Source organism: Notothenia rossii (genome assembly GCF_949606895.1).
Source record: "Notothenia rossii genome assembly, chromosome: 7".
NCBI classification, from domain to species: Eukaryota; Metazoa; Chordata; class Actinopteri; order Perciformes; family Nototheniidae; genus Notothenia; species Notothenia rossii.
The window spans coordinates 8,865,375-8,892,076 of record NC_136905.1 but is presented as its reverse complement, the minus strand read 5'-3'; the positions used below and the strand labels follow the sequence as shown (position 1 = coordinate 8,892,076).

At 39.0% G+C, this 26,702-nt stretch overlaps 3 protein-coding genes across 3 annotated transcripts in view; 2 read left to right on the top strand and 1 right to left on the bottom strand.

Moving 5' to 3' along the window:
* The window catches only part of LOC307047144 (cell adhesion molecule CEACAM5-like), a 65,577-nt gene extending 60,705 nt beyond the window's left edge, over window positions 1-4,872 (top strand). The window contains exon 8 of the mRNA XM_079693888.1: window positions 2,324-4,872. The gene's annotated coding sequence lies outside the window, so the exon portion shown is untranslated. The remainder of the gene's footprint in view (window positions 1-2,323) is intronic.
* LOC307013517 (cell adhesion molecule CEACAM5-like) overlaps window positions 1-26,702 on the top strand; it is a gene marked incomplete at its 3' end in the record, with an annotated part of 122,430 nt that overhangs the window by 89,905 nt on the left and 5,823 nt on the right. The window contains exons 5-7 of the mRNA XM_079640918.1: window positions 22,628-22,906; window positions 25,312-25,575; window positions 26,407-26,682. Coding sequence (XP_079497044.1) covers window positions 22,628-22,906; window positions 25,312-25,575; window positions 26,407-26,682 — 819 coding nt within the window. The remainder of the gene's footprint in view (window positions 1-22,627; window positions 22,907-25,311; window positions 25,576-26,406; window positions 26,683-26,702) is intronic.
* LOC307013423 (cell adhesion molecule CEACAM5-like) lies at window positions 8,719-18,978 on the bottom strand (the record flags this gene model as incomplete). The annotated part of the gene is made up of 14 exons (XM_079640820.1): window positions 18,794-18,978; window positions 18,076-18,393; window positions 17,520-17,798; window positions 16,463-16,726; window positions 15,352-15,630; window positions 14,518-14,793; window positions 13,433-13,696; window positions 12,328-12,603; window positions 11,497-11,775; window positions 11,080-11,346; window positions 10,656-10,934; window positions 10,296-10,559; window positions 9,478-9,580; window positions 8,719-8,818 (listed from the first exon to the last, which is right to left on the bottom strand). The coding sequence occupies exons 1-14, from the start codon at window positions 18,837-18,839 to the stop codon at window positions 8,719-8,721; spliced, it is 3,294 nt and encodes a 1,097-aa protein (XP_079496946.1). The 5' UTR covers window positions 18,840-18,978.

Sequence of the window (26,702 nt, the reverse complement as noted above, 5' to 3'; positions counted from 1 at the left end):
TTGTCAACCTTTACGCTGACTCCCTCATTTTTATTGTTTGTCGTGTGTTATTGTCTCCAGGTCCCATAGACCTTAGTGGGGACGTAACAGTGTGTATGTATAATATCAGTTAAAATAAGTGCTTCAACATAGTTAAAATGGCAGGAAAGCAATATATTAGACGTTAAGTACTTTGTCAGGCTTAATATTTATCTGTAGATACCCCAAAGCTTTTCTTCTTATTTAAAAGAAGACCTTAACCTAAATGATTCTTTAATCTTTAAATAAAGGTTAATTAGTTTGTCTGTTTTGCACCTCCTCATATTAATATCTTTGTACATCCGGCACTAAACTGTTTTATTGTAGAGATCACTTACAGTATCTTCTTGATTTTTTATATTCTATATTTCTATCATTGACCTTCTACTTTCCCCCTATTTTGTATGTACTCTTAATATTTTTATCAAATATAACATATAAAAAACATAATTCAATAACGTGCTTTAACCACTAGGCGGTGCACACAAGGTACACACAGCCATAATAACTTTGTATTATTAGTGTAGGACACTTACAGGACTGTCTCAGAAAATTAGAATATTGTGATAAAGTTCTTTATTTTCTGTAATGCAATTAAAAAAACAAAAATGTCATACATTCTGGATTCATTACAAATCAACTGAAATATTGCAAGCCTTTTATTATTTTAATATTGCTGATTATGGCATACAGCTTAAGAAAACTCAAAAATCCTATCTCAAAAAATTAGAATAGTTCCTCAGACCAAGTAAAAAAAAAAGATTTATAACAGCAAAACACAATCAAACATTTGAAAATGTCCATTAATGCACTCAGTACTTGGTTGGGAATCCTTTTGCACGGATTACTGCATCAATGCGGCGTGGCATGGAGGCAATCAGCCTGTGGCATTGCTGAGGTGTTATGGATGCCCAGGATGCTTCAATAGCGGCCTTTAGCTCATTCGCATTGTTGGGTCTGGTGTCTTTCAGCTTCTTCTTCACAATACCCCACATATTCTCTATGGGGTTCAGGTCAGGGGAATTTGCAGGCCAATCGAGGACAGTAATGCCATGGTCAGTACACCAGTTACTGGTGGTTTTGGCACTGTGGGCAGGTGCCAGATCATGCTGGAAAATGAATTCCTCATCTCCATAGAGCTTTTCAGCAGACGGAAGCATGTAGTGCTCTAAAATCTCTTGGTACACAGCTGCATTTACTCTGGGCTTGATGAAACACAGTGGACCAACACCAGCAGCTGACATGGCTCCCCAAACCATCGCTGACTGTGGGAACTTCACACTGGATTTCAAGCAACTTGGATTTTGCTCCTCTCCAGCCTTTCTCCAGACTCTGGCGCCTTGACTTCCAAATGAAATACAAAACTTGCTTTCGTCTGAAAAGAGGACTTTGGACCACTGTGCAACTGTCCAGTGCTTCTTTTCCTTAGCCCAAGTCAGACGCCTCTTCCGTTGTCTTGAGTTCAGAAGTGGCTTGACCATGGGAATACGGCTATTGTAGCCCATTTCCCGGACACGTCTGTGAACAGTGACTTTTGATACCTGGACTCCAGCTTCAGTCCACTGTCTTTGAAGCTCCCCCAAATTCTGGAAGCGACTCTTCTTCACAATGCTGTTAAGGCTGCGGTCATCTCTCTTGGTTGTGCAGCGTTTCCTGCCACATTTCCCCCTTCCAACAGACTTTTTGTGGATGTGCTTTGAAACTGCACTCTGTGAACAGCTTGCTCTTTGAGAAATTTCTTTTTGTGTCTTACCCTCCTGATGGAGGGTGTCAATGACGGTCCTCTGGACAGCAGTCAGATCAGCAGTCTTCCCCATACTTGTGATTTAGTTTACTGAACCAAGCTGAGTGTTTTTCAAGGCTCAGGAAACCCTTGCAGGTGTTTCGAGTTAATTAGACGATTCAAGTGATTCGTTGAACACCCTACTAGTATACTTTTTCATGATATTCTAATATTTAGAGATAGGATATTTGAGTTTTCTTAAGCTGTATGCCATAATCAGCAATATTAAAATAATAAAAGGCTTGCAATATTTCAGTTGATTTGTAATGAATCCAGAATGTATGACATTTTTGTTTTTTTAATTGCATTACAGAAAATAAAGAACTTTATCACAATATTCTAATTTTCTGAGACAGTCCTGTATGTATGTTCAAAGGTTTCTGTAGAAATATTTAACTTAGTTAATCTGAAGGAACCACTATAGAACCACATTATCAAACCACTCATTCTAACATACACTTGATCAAAGCTCAAACTCTTGCCATGAGTGACACTTCCCTCTTTTCACTTCTCGTCCAACAGGCCGTTCAGAGGAAGAAGAACTTCACAACATAAAGACAAAGCGGCTCTGAAATGTTATCAGATTATTATTTAAAAGGCTTTTTCTAATGTGTCAGCAAACACTACATTTACAGTTCAGTAATACCATGAATATCACCTCTTAAATTTAAACTAAACGACGCAGTGAAACTAGTTTGATAGTTAACCCTTATGTTGTGTTCGGGTCTCCCGTGACCCGTTTCAAGTTAAAATTAATAACTAGGCTCTAGTTTTTTTGTATCGGAACAAGGCTTCATGATATCCTCCACAGCAGCTATATGTGTATATAGCTGTTGTGGACCCCCCCCCCCCAAAACTACACATGTTGGCTAATGTCTTTCGCAAAATGTTCTATGGGACGTCTCTACTGGGAACGTTTTCATTTTTCCCACAATTAGAAGTTGCCAGTATTAAACACATTGGTGTTATCAAATGTAAAACATATCATTCATAAATGGGCGAAAATTGCTTGTGTCCATAATGGGCAGCATTAATATATACCCACATGACAGCTCATTGTTACTTTGTAATTCTATTCCACTACAATTCAGAGGTTAACCTGGTATTTTTACGCCACTACATTTATTTGAGTTACTTTGCAGATTCTGATGAATGATGTGAAATATAAACAACCCTTAAATCAGACTTTAGTTACACCTGAGTAAAATTCAGGGAAGGTGATTGTCAAGTGCCAACAATCAGGAGAGATATTTGATTGTTGGTGCTTGAGAAGACTAAACATTTATCTGCAGATCTCTATAAAGTATATTCATTACTCGTTATTCTCTACTAGTATAATACATAATTAAAAACTGTATATAATGGCTATTTTGCACATCCCTTTCAAGATTTAAAGATTTTCTAAGGTTTATTGACATATCATATACACAACTATGGTGCAGTTATGCAATGAATGAAAAACTTGGGTCGCAGGTTCCTCAACAGTGCATTACAAGACATCTATCAATATGTGTGTGTTACGTGCCAGGCAGGCTGTACTTGTGTGGTTTTCCTTCCCTCCTGTGTTTCTCTCTTCTCCCTGTCTTCTGCACAGCTAATCACCAGCTGATCAGTACCTGCCTGTGCACCTGAGTCTGATGGCTGATTGGATCCTCTCACCCTCAGCTGGCCTATCAGCAGCCAGGGCCGACCATAAAGGAGGCACCCAGGAAGTCTTCTCGTTCTCTCTCACCCTGGGCCTGTTGCTGATTGAGGAGCCTGCAATTGACTGCCTTGTTAAGAAAGTCATTCTACTTAGTTTGTTCTGACCTTTGTAAATGTGTGTGTGTTGAGAGGTGGGGGAGTTAGGTAAGTCTGGGGTACCCTGTACATTTCTTATTAGTGATGGCAAAATGATGCTTTGAATGAAGCGTCGAACCACTTGGACAATTGTGTCGGAAAAAGGTTCATTTCTCGAAGCTTCAGTTACAGCGAATTCTCCTGACGAAGTGCAAGGCTGCAGTGGGTTTAATGTATCTTTGCCTTGAAAAATATTCGATGCACACACACACTAAGACTGAATATCATGTTCTATTTGCAATTACAGATTGATAATTCTGGGTATTGGGTTATTGAGAAGAGACTAGATAGTGCTGGACATTTTTTTGGGCAGAGAGGGCCTTTTATCAGTTATTAAGGTATTAAAGTTGAAAAGCAATGATTAAAAGTTGAACTATTCCGGGCATTGAAACAGCTGCGCGGACGACATCGCCGCATCCTGGCCGCCGGCTCTATCCACTGGACTATCTATTCCTTAAACAATTGAAGTGTTTTTATATTACTCATTGTCTTTTTGTTCACAACTTCTCCACATTTCGTAGTGTTTCACGAGCCGGAACGACCTATTTTTTTTCTTGGCTTGCTCTATAATGATCCAATTCAAATGCAATACCAACAACAGGTCAACAGCAACAATGCAAACTACGACAACAACCCACACATTGCGCATTGTTTAGAGCGGTTATAAAGTGTTGAAGCGCTCAAATTTGAACCTGTTTCAACCTGTCACCTGTCAGAATCGACGAGGCAGTGCATTGAATCACCTGATTGGACCGCGAACCAGTGAGTTGATTCATTCAGGAAATGAAGCAGTTGCTGGTTCGGACGTCACATGTCACGTGATTTGAAGCAGTTGCTGCTTCGGACGTCATATGTCACGTGATTTGAAGCAAGCTTCGAAGCACTGCTTCTATGGAATAGGAAGTCCAGGGTTGAAGCTCCGTTCGAAGCTTCAGTGTCAAACTGCCATCACTATTTCTCATCACGTAGATAACTAATGTTAAGACACACTAGGTTAGCGGATTGTTGCCAACCCTGTATTCTGTTTTGTCCAGTTCTGAGTAGTTTAGTTAGTGAGGGTTTTTGTTTGAGTTTTGGTTTCAAAGGATATATGTAGAGATAGGCCTGGTTTTGTTTATTTCTTTTGTTTGGCACAATCTCCTTTGTCTCCTCCTCCTCCTCACACAAAGAGTATTTCTGTTTAATTTCTGTTCAGTTAGGTTTACAAGGAATAAACCTTTTGTCAACCTTTACGCTGACTCCCTCATTTTTATTGTTTGTTGTGTGTTATTGTCTCCAGGTTCCCTAGATCTTAGTGGGGACGTAACAGTGTGTATACTTCCACCATTAAACTCATATTCTGCATATTTCTTATACTATCTACATACATAAGAGTATAATTCATATGTATAATATCAGTTAAAATAAGTGCTTCAACATAGTTAAAATGGCAGGAAAGCAATATATTAGACGTTAAGTACTTTGTCAGGCTTAATATTTATCTGTAGATACCCCAAAGCTTTTCTTCTTATTTAAAAGAAGACCTTAACCTAAATGATTCTTTAATCTTTAAATAAAGGTTAATTAGTTTGTCTGTTTTGCACATCCTCATATTAATATCTTTATACATCCGGCACTAAACTGTTTTATTGTAGAGATCACTTACAGTATCTTCTTGATTTTTTATATTCTATATTTCTATCATTGACCTTCTACTTTCCCCCTATTTTGTATGTACTCTTAATATTTTTATCAAATATAACATATAGGCACGAAACACACTACCAATAGAACTACATTGCTTTTAAAATCGTTCTGTGTGACACGGAAAAAAGGGGGAAATCGTGTTGGTGAACACTAATCAGATTAAATGTTGTGACTATAACACAAAATGCCGTGAGACTGGGTTGGGAAATCAGCCTTCTTTAATCTGAAAGGCAAGTTGAAGGAGTGTGATATCTTTTGTATGATTTGATGATAATGCAGAAATGAGTTTGGAAAATTTCACAATATAAATCTATTCTAGTAGACCTCAACAATGGAATTGTGATCAGTAGAAATGGCCATGACATGGGACCTTTAAAACTATAACAGAACATTGAAAACACTCAGGAGGCTTCTTGAATTCTGTATTCCGAGAAAACAGAGATGATTTTGTCTGCTGCAGTTTTATGTTTTGAAGAGTTTCTACAGTAGATGCTCTCTATCTCTGTCTCTCTCCAGGTTTAACTGAAGGAGCTGATGTTAAGAACGTGGTACAAAAATACTGGACTCAAATGCCAGGACTCACTCTTTAATGAGACAATAAACAAAGTTCAAAGAAATGATCACACTTGCGAGGACAAAAATAAAGCTATTGGTTCCTAGAAAACAAAACTCTTCTCTTTGGAAACACGCTGGGTCTCGACCTGAGCGACCTGGGTAGACGTACGCGCACAGACACTGGGTTAATCACCTTAGAAATCTGAAATGGGCCAAACCTTGGGGCTAGCTTTCTGGACATGACATGAAGAGGTAAGTCTTTGGTAGTCAGCCAAACGCTTTGTCCAGGGCTATAAGGTGGAGTAGGTCTGCGATGCCGACCACCACCCCCTTCATCTGGCTGGCGCTGCGCAGGAGGGCACGACGATGGGACTTTGACCTCACCTTCATTGGCAGGGAACAAGGGTGGCTGGTAACCATTAACACACAGGAAAGGAGTAAGTCCAGTGGCGGCGGTGGGCAGCGTGTTGTGGGCATACTCAACCCACACCAGGTGCTTGCTTGGTTCTGGGAAACGAGGCACCGCAAAGAGGTCTCCAGCTCCTGGTTGATGCGCTCTGATTGGCCATTCGATTGCGGTCTGTAACCCGAAGACAGGCTAACGGTGGCACTAAGGAGATGGCAGAACTCCTTCCAAAAACCTGAGACGAACTGGGGGCCTCGGTCTGATGTCCCTGGGAAAACCATGAATGCGGAAAACTTCACGTAACATGACCTCTGCCATTTCTTTGGCAGAGGGGAGCTTGGGTAATGCAATGAAGTGTGCCATTTTACTGAATCTGTCCACCACCGTCAGGACGGTGGTGTTACCTTCGGACACGGGTAATCCAGTGACGAAGTCCATGGATGACAAGCTATATATTTTTTTCATGATGGCTTTTTGCATTGTTGTGGCTTCACACCTCCCCTCTGTGGCATTATAAAGTTAAACTTTATATTTATTAAATTAAACTACAATGATTAATCTTTATATTGATCTTTCAATTAGTCCTTTGGACCAACAGATGGAATTAATGTTTCCGCAAGAACTATGTCATTATAGTTCACAAATCAAAGATGAAAGAGAATCAATGCCCTGACAAATGATACTGACATTATAATTAAATATTTTTTAAATAACTGATTTAGCATTTTAATGTAAAATAAATATTAAAATGTATATGATCACTGAATATGCATAAGGAGTCCAACATGGCACCACACCGGTATCAAACATTATGCTAAAGCTAACACCAGAGTAGCACATAGTACATTTCCACTCATCTATGGCACTTTTAATTAACTTTACACAAGAAAGCTATTGTTATGATTGCGAGCTAGTGGGCCAACATTGTGCAGTCTGACCTCAGTCACGGCAACAACTGTCACAAACTGGTTGACCATTAACCCCGGCTAAAGTGCTTTGGAGAAGCTAACTCAAGGCAAATGAGTCCTCCATAAAAAAAAAGAAAACTGAGAGGGAAGTGAAGGTTTCTCATGTTAGCTGCTTCCAGTGAGACCCCCCCACATGATCCATTTCATCCAGTGTGGTCAATTCTTGCGAACTTGAGCGTAGAGTTCGGTGGTCTCAGGCTGAGGAGCCGGCCTCTTGTTGCGCTGTAGGGGAGCATCGTAGGTTGGGAGAGAGGACGCAGCAGCACGAGGATTGTTGTTCACTCTGATCTCAGCGTAGTCTGACGGTTTATTCTGGTCTCCCATCTGGACTGTCCCCCCGTTATTCTTTTTGGTAAAACGGACATCTGCGTAGTGCATCTCCTAGGAGAAATAAAAGTAAAGCTAATGAATGTAAGATTACATTTACAGTTACATTGGATTGAATCATACCTCAGTGGTAGGCCTCAGCATGTTATCATCTATAATCAACTCTCTTCAGCTCTAGACTTAAGCACCGGAGTACCACAAGGTTCAATACTTGGTCCACTTCTTTTTACCTTATATATTATTGACCTGCCATCTGTCTGTCCTGATGTGGAAACACAGCTGCCAATGACACAGTGATATATGTGCATGCCAATACAAAGCAGAAGGCTGCTGCTAAACTGACCTGTATCTACTTGTCTTTTATCCTTTTTTTATTACTAATGCAATTGATGTTGTGACGGCCCCGGAGCCTGGGGTCTGTGAGTGTGTGTGAGTGTTGCAGGTCCTGCTATGGGGTGGAGCTGAAGAGGTCAATCAGTGTGATCCGGGACACCTGGCCGGAGGTGCTATTTAAGCCCAGCTGCCCGGAGTCACAGCCCCGTCTTGACTCTCTCCAAGCCTGCTGCGGAGGGACTCACCGCGATCCTTTCCCCTCGTCTACCCTCTGCTGTTGCCGAATAAAGTGCCGTGATTATTGGAAACTTTGAGCATCCCTCCTGTTTTTTGTGTTGTGGCCAACGGGCCTGTCATAACAATGTATTGTGATTTTAAAAAAGTGCCTATTATCATCTGACGGGGACAACAGCTGAAAATTAGCAATGTGGGCTAAAGCTGCCCCATTTACCGTTTTTTGTGACAGTTAATCAATGGGGACTGTCCACAACACTATAAACAAATAAACTAAACTAAACATCACATTTGATGCAAAAAAAGGAGGTAAACGGAAAAATTCCAAAATACTTAACAAGATAAGCTATCTCTATAATGTTGATCAAATGACACATATTCACTTATTCTTCATTGTGTGCTTAATATCTCGTTCCTGGTTCAAAGTCTGTTGTTGAGCACAAAATCTCTTAGTAACCAGCAGAGCCTGTGCATGCTCTGATGACTTTTACCTGACTTCTTGTGAACGCCCCGTTGTCCTGGCCTTCAACTCCTTTAAAGCGTGAGAAATAAACAAAGCTTAGAATAACTCAATGAAGGACAAACATCTCTATGAATAACAAACTCATGTTACACGTAATAGACTTACCTGTTCTGATGTTTCCAGCAGAACCTTCTTTCTTTTGTTTTCTGTTTAGATAGATCATTAATCATTAGTCTCTGCAACACAATAATGATACAAGCAGCAATATATCTAGTTATTGGTATTGCATACATGATAGAAAAAGTAGTTATTTCTTCATAAGAGCTGCAACTTTAATTTGATCTGCATATATAGTCCTGAAAGTATTTGTTACGAATGATTTACAATCATAGACTTTCAAACATTAATATAGAGCTCTATAAGAGTCTCACCATACTTTAACTCATGGTGGTGAGTCATATATTCCATCACAGTTAAATATTTATACCTGGCAAAAACAAAATGCTAATCATTGAAGTTGTACAGTGTCGAGGTGCGGCTCCATTGTGACACAAACGAGTCATAACTAAAGGGCTTAGGAACATATGGAGAATATATAATAAGAGCAGGCCCTTTGTTGAACATCAAGCTTTTGTAGTTTGAGTAAACAAGGTTGTTACACACAATGTCTGCACCATTCTAGCTCCACATTTTCTGTCTGATATCTTCCAATGGGCTGATCCTGAATCTTCTTCCTGCTTGGATTTTGAGTCAAGCTTTTGGGTCTAAACTTGGAGATATTGAGCAATCACCTTTCCCATACTTGTAATTGAGTATTACTATGAAAATAGATTTATGTTATATACTTAAGATCTTTTCCACTTACTTTTTGTTATGAAAGAAGTACCACACCGCACCTATAAGAACGAGGAAGACTAAAACGCAGATTACTATTCCAGCGATGCAACCACCGGAGCAGCCTGGTGGGCCTCGAATAAAACAGGATAAAAGAACATGATTTTAACATCATTCTGTAAACAGGAACTGTCTCATTATCTCAAAATGCCTGTGGATAAAAAGCATATCATATTTCTCCCATATGAGATTTCATAGCCAGTTATAAAAACCTATAACATGATTCTGTTAAGAGTTGTATATGTTGTTTAAAATGCATTTTAAATTGCCATAAACCATTGAGTCCAGGCTAATTTCTTTCTACAGACCCTGTTCTATTGATAGCATTAAAAGAAACAGTATACAAGCTGATCAACACAATTAAAGCGCATTAGAACAGTGAAAATAACAAATAAATAGAGCCATCAAAGTGAAGCACATGCACAAGCGTACACAAACACATAACGACAATTAAAATAAGGAAAGCACGTCTGATTGTTTGATTTGATTTATAGATTTAAAAAAAGAGTTGATGTTATGTTCCTTAGATCTGTAGGTACGTGCTGCCAGTTAGAATAGTAGTTATACTTTTACTGAAAGGTATTTTAGAATCCCCTCTGCTAGTCCTTCAAGTTAACGAGATTTTATTTTTGTTTGATGAATGTATTGAACGGAGAGGGGGCCAGAGAATGTTTTTTTAAAACACATGTACATTTTCTGCAAATTGATCATGTTTTCTTAGTTTTACTTTTTTTAAAAATGTTTAGAGCCTGCTTACATATGTTCTCATTGACTTTAATGTGCTCCTACCTGGCTTTGGTACTGTTACAGTGAATTCATGGACCACAGATGATTTTCTCCCGGTTATATCATTCATTGCTTCACAGGAGTAGTTGCCACTGTCAGATAATTCAGCGTTGTTTTTATAAATCACAGCAGAAGTGTGTATCTCTGTCCCATTCAGCGTCCAGGTGTAATTGGCAGTTGGTACAGATGCAGCCGAGCAGGTTAATTCAAATGTGTCTCCAACATATATCTGACTTGGACCTGTGATTTGAACTGTTTCTGGTCCATCTGGAAAACAGATATTTGGAAGAATGTATTGTTCAATAGTTCCTCAATAATCTAAACTCATCATTGTGAACAGTAAAGTTATAGTTTGTTACCTACAGTTAACAATCATGGAGTACTTTGCTTCCTCGCTGCTGAGGGGGTTGCTGATAATACAGGAATAATCTCCTGTGTCGTCTTTACTCAGACTGCTAAAAGACAGCTCTCTGTTGTTGTTGTTGTTGGTGAGGGTCATGTTTACAGTCAGAGTCAGATCCAAGCCTCCCTTTCTCCACTCTCTGGTAAAGACAGAGCCAGCAGCGTCACAGATTAATCTGAAAGAGTTCCCCTCAATCGGCAGGTTTGATGGAGATGTGACAGAAGCGCCTGATACTTTTTCTGTTGGGCAAAAGATCAGGTGAAAGATATAAAATCAGGAACAAAAGAAGCCGATGTAATGTTAATTAATTTAGGACAATTGATTTGAATACACCTTTGTATCACACCTACTATATATGCATTAAACCTCTCAATGAAAACCTACCCAGTACAGAAACAACTGAAGGCTGAGAAGTCTCATATCTCAGAGTTTTGTTGTTAAAGGCCTGACAGCTGTAGTTCCCTCTCTGACTGATCTCAACGTTCATCAGACTGAGATCTGATCCAGTATCAGACAGCTGGGATCCATTCAGAAACCATTTAAATACAGCAGAAGGTCTGGAGTCAGCTGAGCACATCAGGCTGATGTCTGACCCTTTCTCATAATATTTGTGTGGCTGAGATATTGTCAAATGCGTTTTTTCTGGACCATCTACAGTATGTGGCAAAACATTTTATTAAAGTAATGCTGGCAGCTTAAAGACGATGTTACGTGACAGCTTAGCTCAGTGTGAAGCCTCATAATGCCATCAACTTTAAAGCAATGTGCAGAATCAAATGTATGCACATATGAGTAACTCACAGTAGATGGAGAGGTTTAGTGGATCACTGGTTCCCTCACTGACAGGATTAGATACACGACACTCGAATGGTCCCTGGTCGTAGCGAGTCACATTAATTATAGTTAAAGTGGATCCTCCATCAGTGATCTGAACTCTGTCACTTCCTGTAACCTCAGAGCTGCTGTTCAGCCAGAGGAAAGAGAGAGAGGATCCAGAGGAGGAGCAGGACAGACTGACGGAGCTGCTGAACTCCACCAGCTCTGTGCTGCTGGAGGTTACTGTTACTTTGGTAACTGGTGCTGTGGGTTAAACACAAAAAATAGATATTTAAAGGTGCAGGAGAATATAACACTGCAGTGGCTGGGAATAAAGCTCATGATCAAGATGAGATTGTTAATATTCATGGCTGCATATTGACACAAAATTGTTTTAACTTATTATCTTAGGACAATGGTTCAAGGACCAAACATGTTTATTTGAAGGATTCTAGAAATGCCATGCACAATAGAGGGGACTTTAATTTCAGTTTTTGTTAATGTTTTTGTCAAACTGGCATTTATTTAACTAATCCGTTTTTTCAGACTGTCATTTTTAATGTTAGTTCTTTATGATACACTTTAATTACGATGAAGTTCAAATTGGCTAATCTAGAAAGTATACCTATATAACTGAATTCATTGTCTCTTTGTACACATTTAGCATTTGCTGAAATGTATGAGACGTTAGATGTACACCAAATACATCTTCAAACTCAAAGTAATACATTATGTTATATATTGTTGATTACAATTTATGGAAATACCATTACAAATAAGTATATTGTTCATCAGCTCAGTGGTGAAGTGACTCACAGTAGATGGAGAGGGTTAGTGGATCACTGGTTCCCTCACTGACAGGATTAGATACACGACAGCTGAAGGGTCCCTGGTCATAGCGCGTCACATTAATTATAGTTAAAGTGGATCCTCCATCAGTGATCTGAACTCTGTCACTTCCTGTAACCTCAGAGCTGCTGTTCAGCCAGAGGAAAGAGAGAGAGGATCCAGAGGAGGAGCAGGAAAGACTGACGGAGCTGAACTCCACCAGCTCTGTGCTGCTGGAGGTTACCATCACATTGGAGACTGGCTCTGTGGGTGAAAAACACAGAGGGTTTACACTGACCAGCTTTCTTGCATAAGAAGTAGAGTGGAGTGTTTTGAATGTTTAATTCTCCATGGTCAGTAATAATGGCGTTGAACATAAACATGGGAATGTTCATTTACCTGTGATCCTGCAGTTATTCTTATTTTATACTTTACAGTTTTTACTGATGGTCTTTTACCAGTACATGTGTCTAACAACATTGGTGCATAGATTATCAGTAAAGCAGCTCACCAGATTATTAAGCCTGTTTAAATATTTTATTTTGTCCTGTTGCAAAATGTTGCACCAAGCCTAGTACCTGGTGCAACATTTACCGGTGTCGGCTGACCTTACAGGATATCTTGTCCAATTAGCCACAGCAACATTTACCTTGGTTATACAACAATTCAAGTTTTTGTTATAATACTCACTCTGAATGGCAATTTTATAATTTTTCTATCACTGAAAAACTCTTTTGAGATTTGAAAGGTGATTTATGTTAACAGAATATTTCTGCCATATTGTTATATCAATGTGTTTCACTATAATTGTCCTGCATTGTGTGTATTAGTTGTATCTGCTAGCCACATCTGTTCTGTGCTGCTGCTCTCTCCAGGAAGTATCTTCATACGTTTTTATTCTCAGCCTCACTTGTCTTTGTACAAGCAGATATTGCAGCACTCTCAAAAGTGGAAGTGCATTGTTTCTTTTTGTCCCATAAAGGTTTTGTACAACCTTCATTTTATCTAAGACAGCTGCATCTGATGCAATAGTCACAGGTACAACCCATTTTGATCTGTACTTCTTTGCACAAAAACGTATTTTCAAACTTACCCAGTACAGAGATGGATGAAGGATGAGACGTCTCATATCTCAGAGTCTTGTTGTTGAAGGCCTGACAGCTGTAGCTTCCACTTTGACTGATCTGAACGTTCATCAGTTGGAGCTCTGGTCCATCAGACAGCATGCTACCATTCAGAAACCACGTGAACTGGGCAGGAGGTCTGGAGTCAGCTGAGCAGGACAGGCTGATGTCTGATCCTTCCTGATGGTGCTCTTTTGGTGGAGATATTGTCAAATTAGTATTTTCTGGGCCATCTGAATTTAGGGTAAATAGAACAGCAATAAGTCAGTATTCACAACTGCATTATTATACAAATACAATGAACTTCTATTACATAGCAAGCATGCAATGAACTGTTTTTAAATATAAGTGTCCAATTTACAATGATTTAGTTCAGACTGTGCTGTAGGGAAAATGTGTTTGAATATCTTATAATCCCATGAGTGAACAAACAGAAAGCAAAACAAACTGCCAAATATCTAGAGCAGGGGTGTTCAAACTACGACCCGGGGGTCAAATGCGGCCTACGACCCATTTTGAAACGGCCCTCAGTTAATTAAAATAGTATAATGAAATATGGCCCACAAATTAAACTTGTGCTTGTCATATAATGTAATAATTAAATATATATGTACAAATATATATCACAGTATTCATGTGTGCCCACCTTTCAAATACATTCAATCAATTAAAGTTGGAAACATTTTCAAACTAATCTTAATTGATATAAAAAGCCCAATCACTTATTTGCATAGCACATTTTTTTATAAGCAATCTGAAGCTTCTGTTTTAAGCCATGAGCTGCAGACTACATACATGGAGCCCTATGGAGAGCTGTGATGTAGGCTTTTATGTTTCTTACAGCATTTCTAAGTATCAAGCTTAATTTACCTACATTTGATTGATTTTGCTAACTTATAACTTTGCATATGAGGCAATATACCTTACCTCACCAGCCTTTCATATATTTTTCTGTATGTGGCACTCGTTGAAAAAAGTTTGGACACCCCTGTTCTAAACTCTGTTTGCATTCAAATCTTGTTTGGTAAATGTACTGAGCAGGTTAGTAACTCACAGTAGATGGTGAGGTTTAGTTCACTGGTGCCGTTACTGACAGGATTAAACACCTGACACCTGAATGATCCCTTATCATAGCGGGTCACATTAACTATAGTTAAAGTGGATCCTCCATCAGTGATCTGAACTCTGTCACTTCCTGTAACCTCAGAGCTGCTGTTCAGCCAGAGGAAAGAGAGAAAGGATCCAGAGGAGGAGCAGGACAGACTGACGGAGCTGTTGAACTCCACCAGCTCTGTGCTGCTGGAGGTTACCGTTACATTGGAGACTGGTGCTGTGGGTAAAAATAAAACAAATGTTTAAAGGTGCAGGAGAATATAACACTGCAGTGGCTGGGAATAAACCTCATGATCAAGATGAGATCATTAATATTCATGGCTGCATATTGACACAAAAAAAAAACGAATTGTTTTTGCTTATTATCTTAGGACAATGGTTCAAGGACCAAACATGTTTATTTGAAGGATTTAAGAAATGCCATGCACAATAGAGGGGACTTTAATTTCAGTTTTTGTTAATGTTTTGTCAAACTGGCATTGATTTAACTAATCTGTTTTTTCAGACTATAATTTGTAATATTAGCTCTTTATGATACACTTTAATTATGATGAAGTTCAATTTGGCTAATCTAGAAAGTATACCTATATAACTGAATTCATTGTCTCTTTGTACACATTTAGCATTTGCTGAAATGTACAAGACGTTAGATGTACACCAAATACATCTTCAAACTCAAAGTAACGAATGTGTAATATATTGTTGATTACAATTTATGGAAAATAACATTAAAAATAAGTATATTGTTCATCAGCTCAGTGGTGAAGTGACTCACAGTAGATGGAGAGGGTTAGTGGAGCACTGGTTCCCTCACTGACAGGATTAGATACACGACACTCAAATGGTCCCTGGTCGTAGCGCGTCACATTAACTATAGTTAAAGTGGATCCTCCATCAGTGATCTGAACTCTGTCACTTCCTGTAACCTCAGAGCTGCTGTTCAGCCAGAGGAAAGAGAGAGAGGATCCAGAGGAGGAGCAGGACAGACTGACGGAGCTGCTGAACTCCACCAGCTCTGTGCTGCTGGAGGTTACCGTTACATTGGAGACTGGCTCTGTGGGTGAAGCACAGGGGGTTTACACTGACCAGCTTTCTTGCATAAGAAGTAGAGTGGACTGTTTTGAATGTTTAATTCTCCATGGTCAGTAATAATGGCGTTGAACATAAACATGTAAACATGGGAATGTTCACTTACCTGTGATCCTGCAGTTATTCTTAGTTTATACTTTACGGCTTTACTGATGGTCTTTTAACAGTATGTGTCTAACAATGTTGGTGCATAGATTATCAGTAAAGCAGCTCACGAGATTATTATGCATATTTAAATATTTTATTTTGTCCTGTTGCAAAATCTTGCACCAAGCCTAGTACCTGGTGCAACATTTACCGGTGTTGGCTGACCTTACAGGATATCTTGTCCAATTAGCCACAGCAACATTTACCTTGGTTATACAACAATTCAAGTTTTTGTTATAATACTCACTCTGAATGGCAATTTTATAATTTTTCTATCACTGAAAAACTCTTTTGAGATTTGAAAGGTGATTTCTGTTAACAGAATATTTCTGCCATATTGTTATATCAATGTGTTTCACTATGATTATCCTGCACTGTGTGTATTAGTTGTATCTGCTAGCCACATCTGCTCTGTGCTGCTGGCATCTCCAGGAAGTATCTTCATACGTTTTTATTCTCAGCCTCACTTGTCTTTGTACATGCAGATATTGCAGCACTCTCAAAAGTGGAAGTGCATTGTATCTTTTTGTCCAATAAGGGTTTTGTACAACCTTCCTTTTATCTGAGACAGTTGCATCTGATGCTATAGTCACAGGTACACCCCATTTTGATCTGTACTTCTTTGCACAAAAACGTATTTTCAAACTTACCCAGTACAGAGATGGATGAAGGATGAGACGTCTCATATCTCAGAGTCTTGTTGTTGAAGGCCTGACAGCTGTAGCTTCCACTTTGACTGATCTGAACGTTCATCAGTTGGAGCTCTGGTCCATCAGACAGCATGCTACCATTCAGAAACCACGTGAACTGGGTAGGAGGTCTGGAGTCAGCTGAGCAGGACAGGACGATGTCTGATCCTTCCTGATGGTGCTCTTTTGGTGGAGATATTGTCAAATGAGTATTTTCTGGGCCATCTGAATTTAGGGTTAATACAACAGCAATAAGTCAGTATTCAAAACTGCATTATTATACAAATACAATGAACTTCTATTACATAGCAAGCATGCAATGAACTGTTTTTAAATATAAGTGTCCAATTTACAATGATTTAGTTCAGACTGTGCTGTAGGGAAAATGTGTTTGAATATCTTATAATCCCATGAGTGAACAAAAAGAAAGCAAAACAAACTGCCAAATATATCTAGAGCAGGGGTGTCCAAACTACGGCCCGGGGGCCAAATGCGGCCTGCGACCCATTTTGAAACGGCCCTCAGTTAATTCAAATAGTATAATGAAATACGGCCCACAAATCAAACTTGTGCTTGTCATATATTGTAATAATTAAATATATATGTACAAATATATATCACAGTATTCAGTGTGCCCACTTTCCAAATAAATTCAATCAATTAAAGTTGGAAACATTTTCAAACTAATCTTAATTGATATAAAAAGCCCAATCACTTATTTGCATAGCAAACTTTTTTATAAGCAATCTGAAGCTTCTGTTTTAAGCCATGAGCTGCAGACTACATACATGGAGCCCTATGGAGAGCTGTGATGTAGGCTTTTATGTTTCTTACAGCATTTCTAAGTATCAAGCTTAATTTACCTACATTTGATTTATTTTGCTAACTTATAACTTTGCATATGAGGCAATATACCTCACCTCACCAGCCTTTCATATATTTTTCTGTATGTGGCCCTCGGTGAAAAAAGTTTGGACTTTTTTAGTAAATGTACTGAGCATGCAGGTTAGTAACTCACAGTAGATGGTGAGGGTTAGTTGAGCACTGGTGACCAGACTGACAGGATTAGATACACGGCAGCTGAAGGGTCCCTGGTCGTAGCGGGTCACATTAACTATAGTTAAAGTGGATCCTCCATCAGTGATCTGAACTCTGTCACTTCCTGTAACCTCAGAGCTGCTGTTCAGCCAGAGGAAAGAGAGAGAGAATCCAGAGGAGGAGCAGGACAGACTGACGGAGCTGTTGAACTCCACCAGCTCTGTGCTGCTGGAGGTTACCATTACATTGGAGACTGGCTCTGTGGAAACACAAAAAACATTTTATAAAGTTACAGTATAAGATAAATAGTTAAGATGCTGGGAGTGAGCCTCATGTTGAGATGACATAATGAACATTCATGGCTCCACATTGAAAGTTTATACACATTCATTCCACCAAAAAAGCGAACTTTTCTTCATTTTTGTTTGATGATGGTGCAAAGAATAAAAATCCCTATATCATTGTTTACTTGCTCAATCGCTACACAACATCTTCATTCAGCAGAGAAAGAGATGCAACATGTGAAACTTTCTCACCGTATACTTCCAGTTTTGTGGCTCCTGTCTGTGGTCGTTCTCCAGGTATTAAAATGGTAACTGTGTATCCTCCACTGTCAGCTAGAGCCAGGTTCCTGAGCTCCAGAGATCCAGTAGACATGAAGAAGGTGATCCTGCCTTCATACTCTGGTCCAGTGTAGTTGTTAACATTGAAAGAAAATACATTCCTTCCACCAAATATCCAGGTCACTGATCCAAATGATGTTCCTGGAGTCAGTGTTGTCGTGGTGAACATCACTTTCCCTCCCACAGCTCCATTCAGACTGTCTGGCAACACACCAGCTCCTTCAGTTAAACCTGGAGACAGACAGACAGAGGGATTTGGAAAAATAAGCCACTGGGTCAACAATCAATCAATCAACATTTTGATTCATATGGTTTTTATAACAGCTACATTTAAATACTATGAACATTTTATCACTTGTTGTATGCATATAAGTAATACAAATCGTAATATACTACCTCTATCACATGCTTACTGTAAAGCAATTTGTTTTAGCAATTTACTTTTATCAGTCATGCGTTTGGTCTGCTATGTATGCTGCTATCGTATCACACAATAATGAAAAGCAGACCTCGAGATTATTAGCTTAACTCATTTTTAACAAGTTTTTAACAATTCATTGACGTTCAAAAAAATATCGAAAAATTGAAAGATAGCAGAAGATTGAAAACTTGAAAAATATATTATTCTTACCTATAGAAGCCAGAGAGAGTATCCAAAGTAAAGCTAAAATATCCATTGGTGTATCTTTGTGAGATATGAACAGCCACAGAAATGTCAGCCATCAAACTTTGACAGTCCTGATAAATGTGAGCCTCTTGCAGTTCTCAACATATCAGTGAGTAAATGCAGAACTACCTTCGTGTTGAGGTACAACGTTTCTGCATAATGAGTCAAACCCAGTGAAGCTTCAGACATGCCCTAAAGCTGCCAGACATCGCCCTCTAGTGGTGTAAATAAATATGTTTGCATATGGTATTAATATTATCACAGCAAAAGCAAGAGCAACATGACAGTCATGGCAAACTAATGAAGCCATGATTATTTCTACCACCTAGAGACCAATATAAAAGTCAACTTCTGTAGAATATTTCCATTTGAGGGAGTGGTGCGACCACATAAAGCATCTTGTTGTAGATATTCATGGCGATTTAAAACAGAAAGCTTTACCAAGGTTACACATACAATAGTTCAAATTGGGTGGTTTAAGATGTAATTTAAGAAAAAATAAATAAATTTAAATGTCTGAATTAACATCAGAAATGACAAGCCTTTAGTCTGGTGTGATAGATGTAGCTTTAATGGCCGTTTTGTTTTTATTTGTCTGTTTGTTTTTTATGTCTATTTACATTTAAGAATGTTGTATTGGAGAGGACTTTAACTCCTTGACATTCTTAAATGAAATACTTACTGTAGTAGGAACTATCACAGAAGCTGTTTTGAGTACTTTGCCAGATTTGTATATGTATGTTTTTTTTAACTTTGAAACGTGTTGAGACCAAAATAAAAGTTGACTATGAACAAGACCTTGATCAAAGCAAGAGGGGCAAAAAGCCGCTTTACACCCGTGGGGAAATGTACCTGGTGTGATTCCACTGCACCATGTTCTCTGTTTGTTATTTTGTCAGTATAAACTTTTACTTCACCTTTATAATTAATTATTAAAGATCATTTCCAAAGCAGCTTGTTGCATATTCTGTAAATGATCAACAGTTCAGGTAAGTAACTTTTCAGAGGTATTCAAATGGGAAAACCCCACTGCACACTCCTTCCTTGTTTTACCTTCATATATGGAGATCAGCCTTCTTAAAGTGTGATCTCTTTTCTATGATCTGATGTTACTGCAGAAGAACATGGGAACAGCTGTGATACACTTCTTCATCCTGGGAGTCATCTCAGGTGAGCTCTTAGCATTTAATACTCTACAGCAGCTAAAAGTGTTTGGTTATTTATTCAACAAAGTTTAACCTTTAATTATTGACAGTCCGTCAGTTTTCTCTCAGTTGGAAGCAGTTCCCCTGGCTTTGAAATCTAAATGTCTGGGGGAAGAAACATTTCTCACATAAAAGTCCAGACCTGTGGTTATTACATTGAAGACCACTGGAACTTTATTCTGAGGTTTTGTTTTTTGCTTGCAGCAAAACTTAGCTTTTAGAAATACCTCAAAGCTAATTCTAAAAGAGTGAGTTTCTTCATAGAGAACAGATATAACTTTTCCTGCCGCAGTATTTTGTTTTGATTGATTTCTACAGTAAATCCCTCTGTCTTTCTGTCTCCAGGTTTAACTGAAGGAGCTGGTGTGTTGCCAGACGGTCTGAATGCAGCTGTGGGAGGGAAAGTGATGTTCAACACAACACTGACTCCAGGAACATCATTTGGATCAGTGACCTGGATATTTGGTGGAAGGAATGTATTTTCTTTCAATGTTAACAACTACACTGGATCAGAGTATGAAGGCAGGATCACCTTCTTCAGGTCTACTGGATCTCTGGAGCTCAGGAACCTGGCTCTAACTGACAGTGGAGAATACTCAGTCAGCATTTTAATACCTGAAGCACCGCCACAGAGAGGGATCACAAGACTGGAAGTATACGGTGAGAAAGTTTCACATGCTGCTTATCTTTCTCTGCTGAATGAAGATATTGTGTAGCAATGGAGCAAGTAAACAATGATATAGGGCTTTTTATTCTTTGCACCATCATCAACAAATAAAAAAGTCTCCTTTTTTGTGGAAGGAGCTTGTAAAAACGTTCAATGTGGAGCCATGAATGTTCATTATGTCATCTTAACATGAGATTCCCATCTGCTTCAGTGTTTATCTTATACTGTAACTTTATAAAATGTTTTTTTTGTTTTCCACCCACAGCTGATGAACAACATACTTATTTTTAATGGTATTTCCATCAATTGTAATCAACAATATATTACATATGTATTACTTTGAGTTTGAAGATGTATTCATAGCCGTGGGAACATGTTTCAAATGGGGGGTGCTGTGGGGATGACACCAGGGCTGGTTCTGACCAATGTGCTGCTAGGCAAGATTTGAGCTGGCAATGAAAAACCTCTACAAAAGACCAATACACTGCAAAAAGAGAAATATATTGACATGGTGCACAGCTTATATAACAAGGCTTCAAATGTATTATATATTATAACATGTTTCAATTGGGCGGGTGGACTTCACATCCTCTCGGGGTGCCCCCCCGGGAAGATTTTTTTAACATTTTAAAGTAAAATACTTCAATCTGGTGCACTTTGAGCGCCCAATTAGAGACTGATCTAGGGGGTACAACTCTAAACACCCATATGAAAAAGATCGGTTTACATTTTATTAATCAAATAAGTATGTGAACATTTCCAATAACCTACCATAGCCAATAACAAATACATGTAACTTATTTTATTTGTGTTGTTCATTCATATCTTATTTTATCAGTTAACATTTATTTATTTATGTATATTTTAAAATCTCTCCAGTTTTAAACAATATTTTTGGTTTACTGTCCTATAGTATACATTGGAATGATTTGAAACCTGTTTTTATTTATCCTAATAATTATAAAGGTGTGCCTTGGAAATATTTGTTTACATAAATTGTGATCAAAACGTTTGAGACTCACTGAGATAACTTAGACTAAAGTGAACTATCTAAGCACTCAGAGTCCTTCACCTCACTGAGCCTCTCAGTCTGACAGGAGAGCTCTCTCTCCACATTATTGTAGAAACAGCTTCTTATATCTGTTAGCGCAACAGAAGCTAACAACAATCCCCGCCGGTACCGCGGTATCCCCTCTCTCTATCTCTCTCACTTTGGCTGTGAGCTGCGGGCGCCTGCTAAGCCAACATCCCCCACTTTCATCACTTACAGCGCCCATCGTACAGGGCAAATGGAAAATGTAACCGGGGTGAAAAGGGTGTTATCTTTACTTAATTATGAATGTTGTTACATCAAGGCTGAAAATTCGTTTTTTTTTTTATTATATCTTGTGGAAGTGCAGATCCCCTGTCCTCCACCAGGGGGTGCTGCAGCACCCTCAGCACCCCTACTTCCCACGGCCCTGGATGTATTTGGTGTACATCTAACGTCTTGTACATTTCAGCAAATGCTAAATGTGTACAAAGAGACAATGAATTCAGTTATATACTGTAGGTATACTTTCTAGATTAGCCAAATTGAACTTCATCATAATTAAAGTGTATCATAAAGAACTAACATTAAAAATTACAGTCTGAAAAAACAGATTAGTTAAATCAATGCCAGTTTGACGAAACATTAACAAAAACTGAAATTAAAGTCCCCTCTATTGTGCATGGCAATTCTACAATCCTTCAAATAAACATGTTTGGTCCTTGTACCATTGTCCTAAGATAATAAGTTTAAACAATTAGGTTTTTTTTTTTTTGTGGCAATATGCAGCCATGAATATTAATGATCTCATCTTGATCATGAGGTTTATTTCCAGCCACTGCAGTGTTATATTCTCCTGCACCTTTAAACATGTGTTTTGTGTTTTTCACCCACAGCACCAGTCTCCAATGTAACAGTAACCTCCAGCAGCACAGAGCTGGTGGAGTTCAACAGCTCCGTCAGTCTGTCCTGCTCCTCCTCTGGATCCTCTCTCTCTTTCCTCTGGCTGAACAGCAGCTCTGAGGTTACAGGAAGTGACAGAGTTCAGATCACTGATGGAGGATCCACTTTAACTATAATTAATGTGACCCACTACGACCAGGGACCATTCGAGTGTCGTGTATCTAATCCTGTCAGTGAGGGAACCAGTGATCCACTAAACCTCACCATCTACTGTGAGTTAATAACCTGCATGCTCAGTACATCTACCAAACAAGTCCAAACTTTTTTCACCGAGGGCCACATACAGAAAAATATATGAAAGGCTGGTGAGGTGAGGTATATTGCCTCATATGCAAAGTTATAAGTTAGCAAAATCAATCAAATGTAGGTAAATTAAGCTTGATACTTAGAAATGCTGTAAGAAACATAAATGCCTACATCACAGCTCTCCAGAGGGTTTCATGTATGTAGTCTGCAGCTCATGGCTTAAAACAGAAGCTTCAGATTGCTTATAAAAAAATGTGCTTTGCAAATAAGTGATTGGGCTTTTTATATCAATTAAGATTAGTTTGAAAATGTTTCCAACTTTAATTGATTGAATTTATTTGGAAAGTGGGCACACATGAATACTGTGATATACAGGACTGTCTCAGAAAATTAGAATATTGTGATAAAGTTCTTTATTTTCTGTAATGCAATTAAAAAAACAAAAATGTCAGACATTCTGGATTCATTACAAATCAACTGAAATATTGCAAGCCTTTTATTGTTTTAATATTGCTGATTATGGCATACAGCTTAAGAAAACTCAAAAATCCTATCTCAAAAAATTAGAATAGTTCCTCAGACCAAGTAAAAAAAAAAGATTTATAACAGCAAAACACAATCAAACATTTGAAAATGTCCATTAATGCACTCAGTACTTGGTTGGGAATCCTTTTGCACGGATTACTGCATCAATGCGGCGTGGCATGGAGGCAATCAGCCTGTGGCATTGCTGAGGTGTTATGGATGCCCAGGATGCTTCAATAGCGGCCTTTAGCTCATTAGCATTGTTGGGTCTGGTGTCTTTCAGCTTCTTCTTCACAATACCCCACATATTCTCTATGGGGTTCAGGTCAGGGGAATTTGCAGGCCAATCGAGGACAGTAATGCCATGGTCAGTACACCAGTTACTGGTGGTTTTGGCACTGTGGGCAGGTGCCAGATCATGCTGGAAAATGAATTCCTCATCTCCATAGAGCTTTTCAGCAGACGGAAGCATGTAGTGCTCTAAAATCTCTTGGTACACAGCTGCATTTACTCTGGGCTTGATGAAACACAGTGGACCAACACCAGCAGCTGACATGGCTCCCCAAACCATCGCTGACTGTGGGAACTTCACACTGGATTTCAAGCAACTTGGATTTTGCTCCTCTCCAGCCTTTCTCCAGACTCTGGCGCCTTGACTTCCAAATGAAATACAAAACTTGCTTTCGTCTGAAAAGAGGACTTTGGACCACTGTGCAACTGTCCAGTGCTTCTTTTCCTTAGCCCAAGTCAGACGCCTCTTCCGTTGTCTTGAGTTCAGAAGCGGCTTGACCATGGGAATACGGCTATTGTAGCCCATTTCCCGGACACGTCTGTGAACAGTGACTTTTGATACCTGGACTCCAGCTTCAGTCCACTGTCTTTGAAGCTCCCCCAAATTCTGGAAGCGACTCTTCTTCACAATGCTGTTAAGGCTGCGGTCATCTCTCTTGGTTGTGCAGCGTTTCCTGCCACATTTCCCCCTTCCAACAGACTTTTTGTGGATGTGCTTTGAAACTGCACTCTGTGAACAGCTTGCTCTTTGAGAAATTTCTTTTTGTGTCTTACCCTCCTGATGGAGGGTGTCAATGACGGTCCTCTGGACAGCAGTCAGATCAGCAGTCTTCCCCATACTTGTGATTTAGTTTACTGAACCAAGCTGAGTGTTTTTCAAGGCTCAGGAAACCCTTGCAGGTGTTTCGAGTTAATTAGACGATTCAAGTGATTCGTTGAACACCCTACTAGTATACTTTTTCATGATATTCTAATATTTAGAGATAGGATATTTGAGTTTTCTTAAGCTGTATGCCATAATCAGCAATATTAAAATAATAAAAGGCTTGCAATATTTCAGTTGATTTGTAATGAATCCAGAATGTATGACATTTTTGTTTTTTTAATTGCATTACAGAAAATAAAGAACTTTATCACAATATTCTAATTTTCTGAGACAGTCCTGTATATGTGTACATATATATTTAATTATTACAATATATGACAAGCACAGGTTTAATTTGTGGGCCATATTTCATTATACTATTTTAATTAACTGAGGGCCGTTTCAAAATGGGTCGCAGGCCGCATTTGGCCCCCGGGCCGTAGTTTGGACACCCCTGCTTTAGATATATTTGGCAGTTTGTCTTGCTTTCTGTTTGTTCACGCATGGGATTATAAGATATTCAAACACATCGTCCCTACAGCACAGTCTGAACTAAATCATTGTAAATTGGACACTTATATTTAAAAACAGTTCATTGCATGCTTGCTATGTAATAGAAGTTTATTGTATTTGTATAATGATGCAGTTGTGAGTACTGACTTATTGCTGTTGTATTTACCCTAAATTCAGATGGCCCAGAAAATACTAATTTGACAATATCTCCACCAAAAGAGCACCATCAGGAAGGATCAGACATCGTCCTGTCCTGCTCAGCTGACTCCGGACCTCCTGCCCAGTTCACGTGGTTTCTGAATGGTAGCATGCTGTCTGATGGACCAGAGCTCAAACTGATGAACGTTCAGATCAGTCAAAGTGGAAGCTACAGCTGTCAGGCCTTCAACAACAAGACTCTGAGATATGAGACGTCTCATCCTTCATCCATCTCTGTACTAGGTAAGTTTGAAAATACGTTTTTGTGCAAAGAAGTACAGATCAAAATGGGTTGTACCTGTGACTATAGCATCAGATGCAACTGGCTTAGATACAATGAAGGTTGTGCAAAACCTTTATGGGACAAAAAGAAACAATGCACTTCCACTTTTGAGAGTGCTGCAATATCTGCTTGTACAAAGACAAGTGAGGCTGAGAATAAAAACGTATGAAGATACTTCCTGGAGAGGCCAGCAGCACAGAACAGATGTGGCTAGCAGATACAACTACACACAGTGCAGGACAATCATAGTTAAACACATTGATATAACAATATGGCAGAAATATTCTGTTAACAGAAATCACCTTTCAAATCTCAAAAGAGTTTTTCAGTGATAGAAAAATTATAAAATTGCCATTCAGAGTGAGTATTATAACAAAAACTTGAATTGTTGTATAACCAAGGTAAATGTTGCCGTGGCTAATTGGACAAGATATCCTGTAAGGTCAGCCAACACCTGTAAATGTTGCACCAGGTACTAGGCTTGGTGCAAGATTTTGCAACAGGACAAAATAAAATATTTAAACAGGCTTAATAATCTGATGAGCTGCTTTACTGATAATCTATGCACGAACGTTGTTAGACACATACTGTTAAAAGACAATCAGTAAAAACTGTAAATTATAAACTAAGAATAACTGCAGGATCACAGGTAAATGAACATTCCCATGTTTACATGTTTATGTTCAACGCCATTATTAATAACCATGGAGAATTAAACATTCAAAACACTCCACTCCACTTCTTATGCAAGAAAGCTGGTGAGTGTAACCCCCTGTGTTTTTCAACCACAGCACCAGTCTCCAATGTAATGGTAACCTCCAGCAGCACAGAGCTGGTGGAGTTCAGCTCCGTCAGTCTGTCCTGCTCCTCCTCTGGATCCCATCTCTCTTTCCTCTGGCTGAACAGCAGCTCTGAGGTTACAGGAAGTGACAGAGTTCAGATCACTGATGGAGGATCCACTTTAACTATTGTTAATGTGACCCGCTACAACCAGGGACCCTTCAGCTGTCTTGTATCTAATCCTGTCAGTGAGGGAACCAGTGCTCCAGTAACCCTCACCATCTACTGTGAGTCACTTCACCACTGA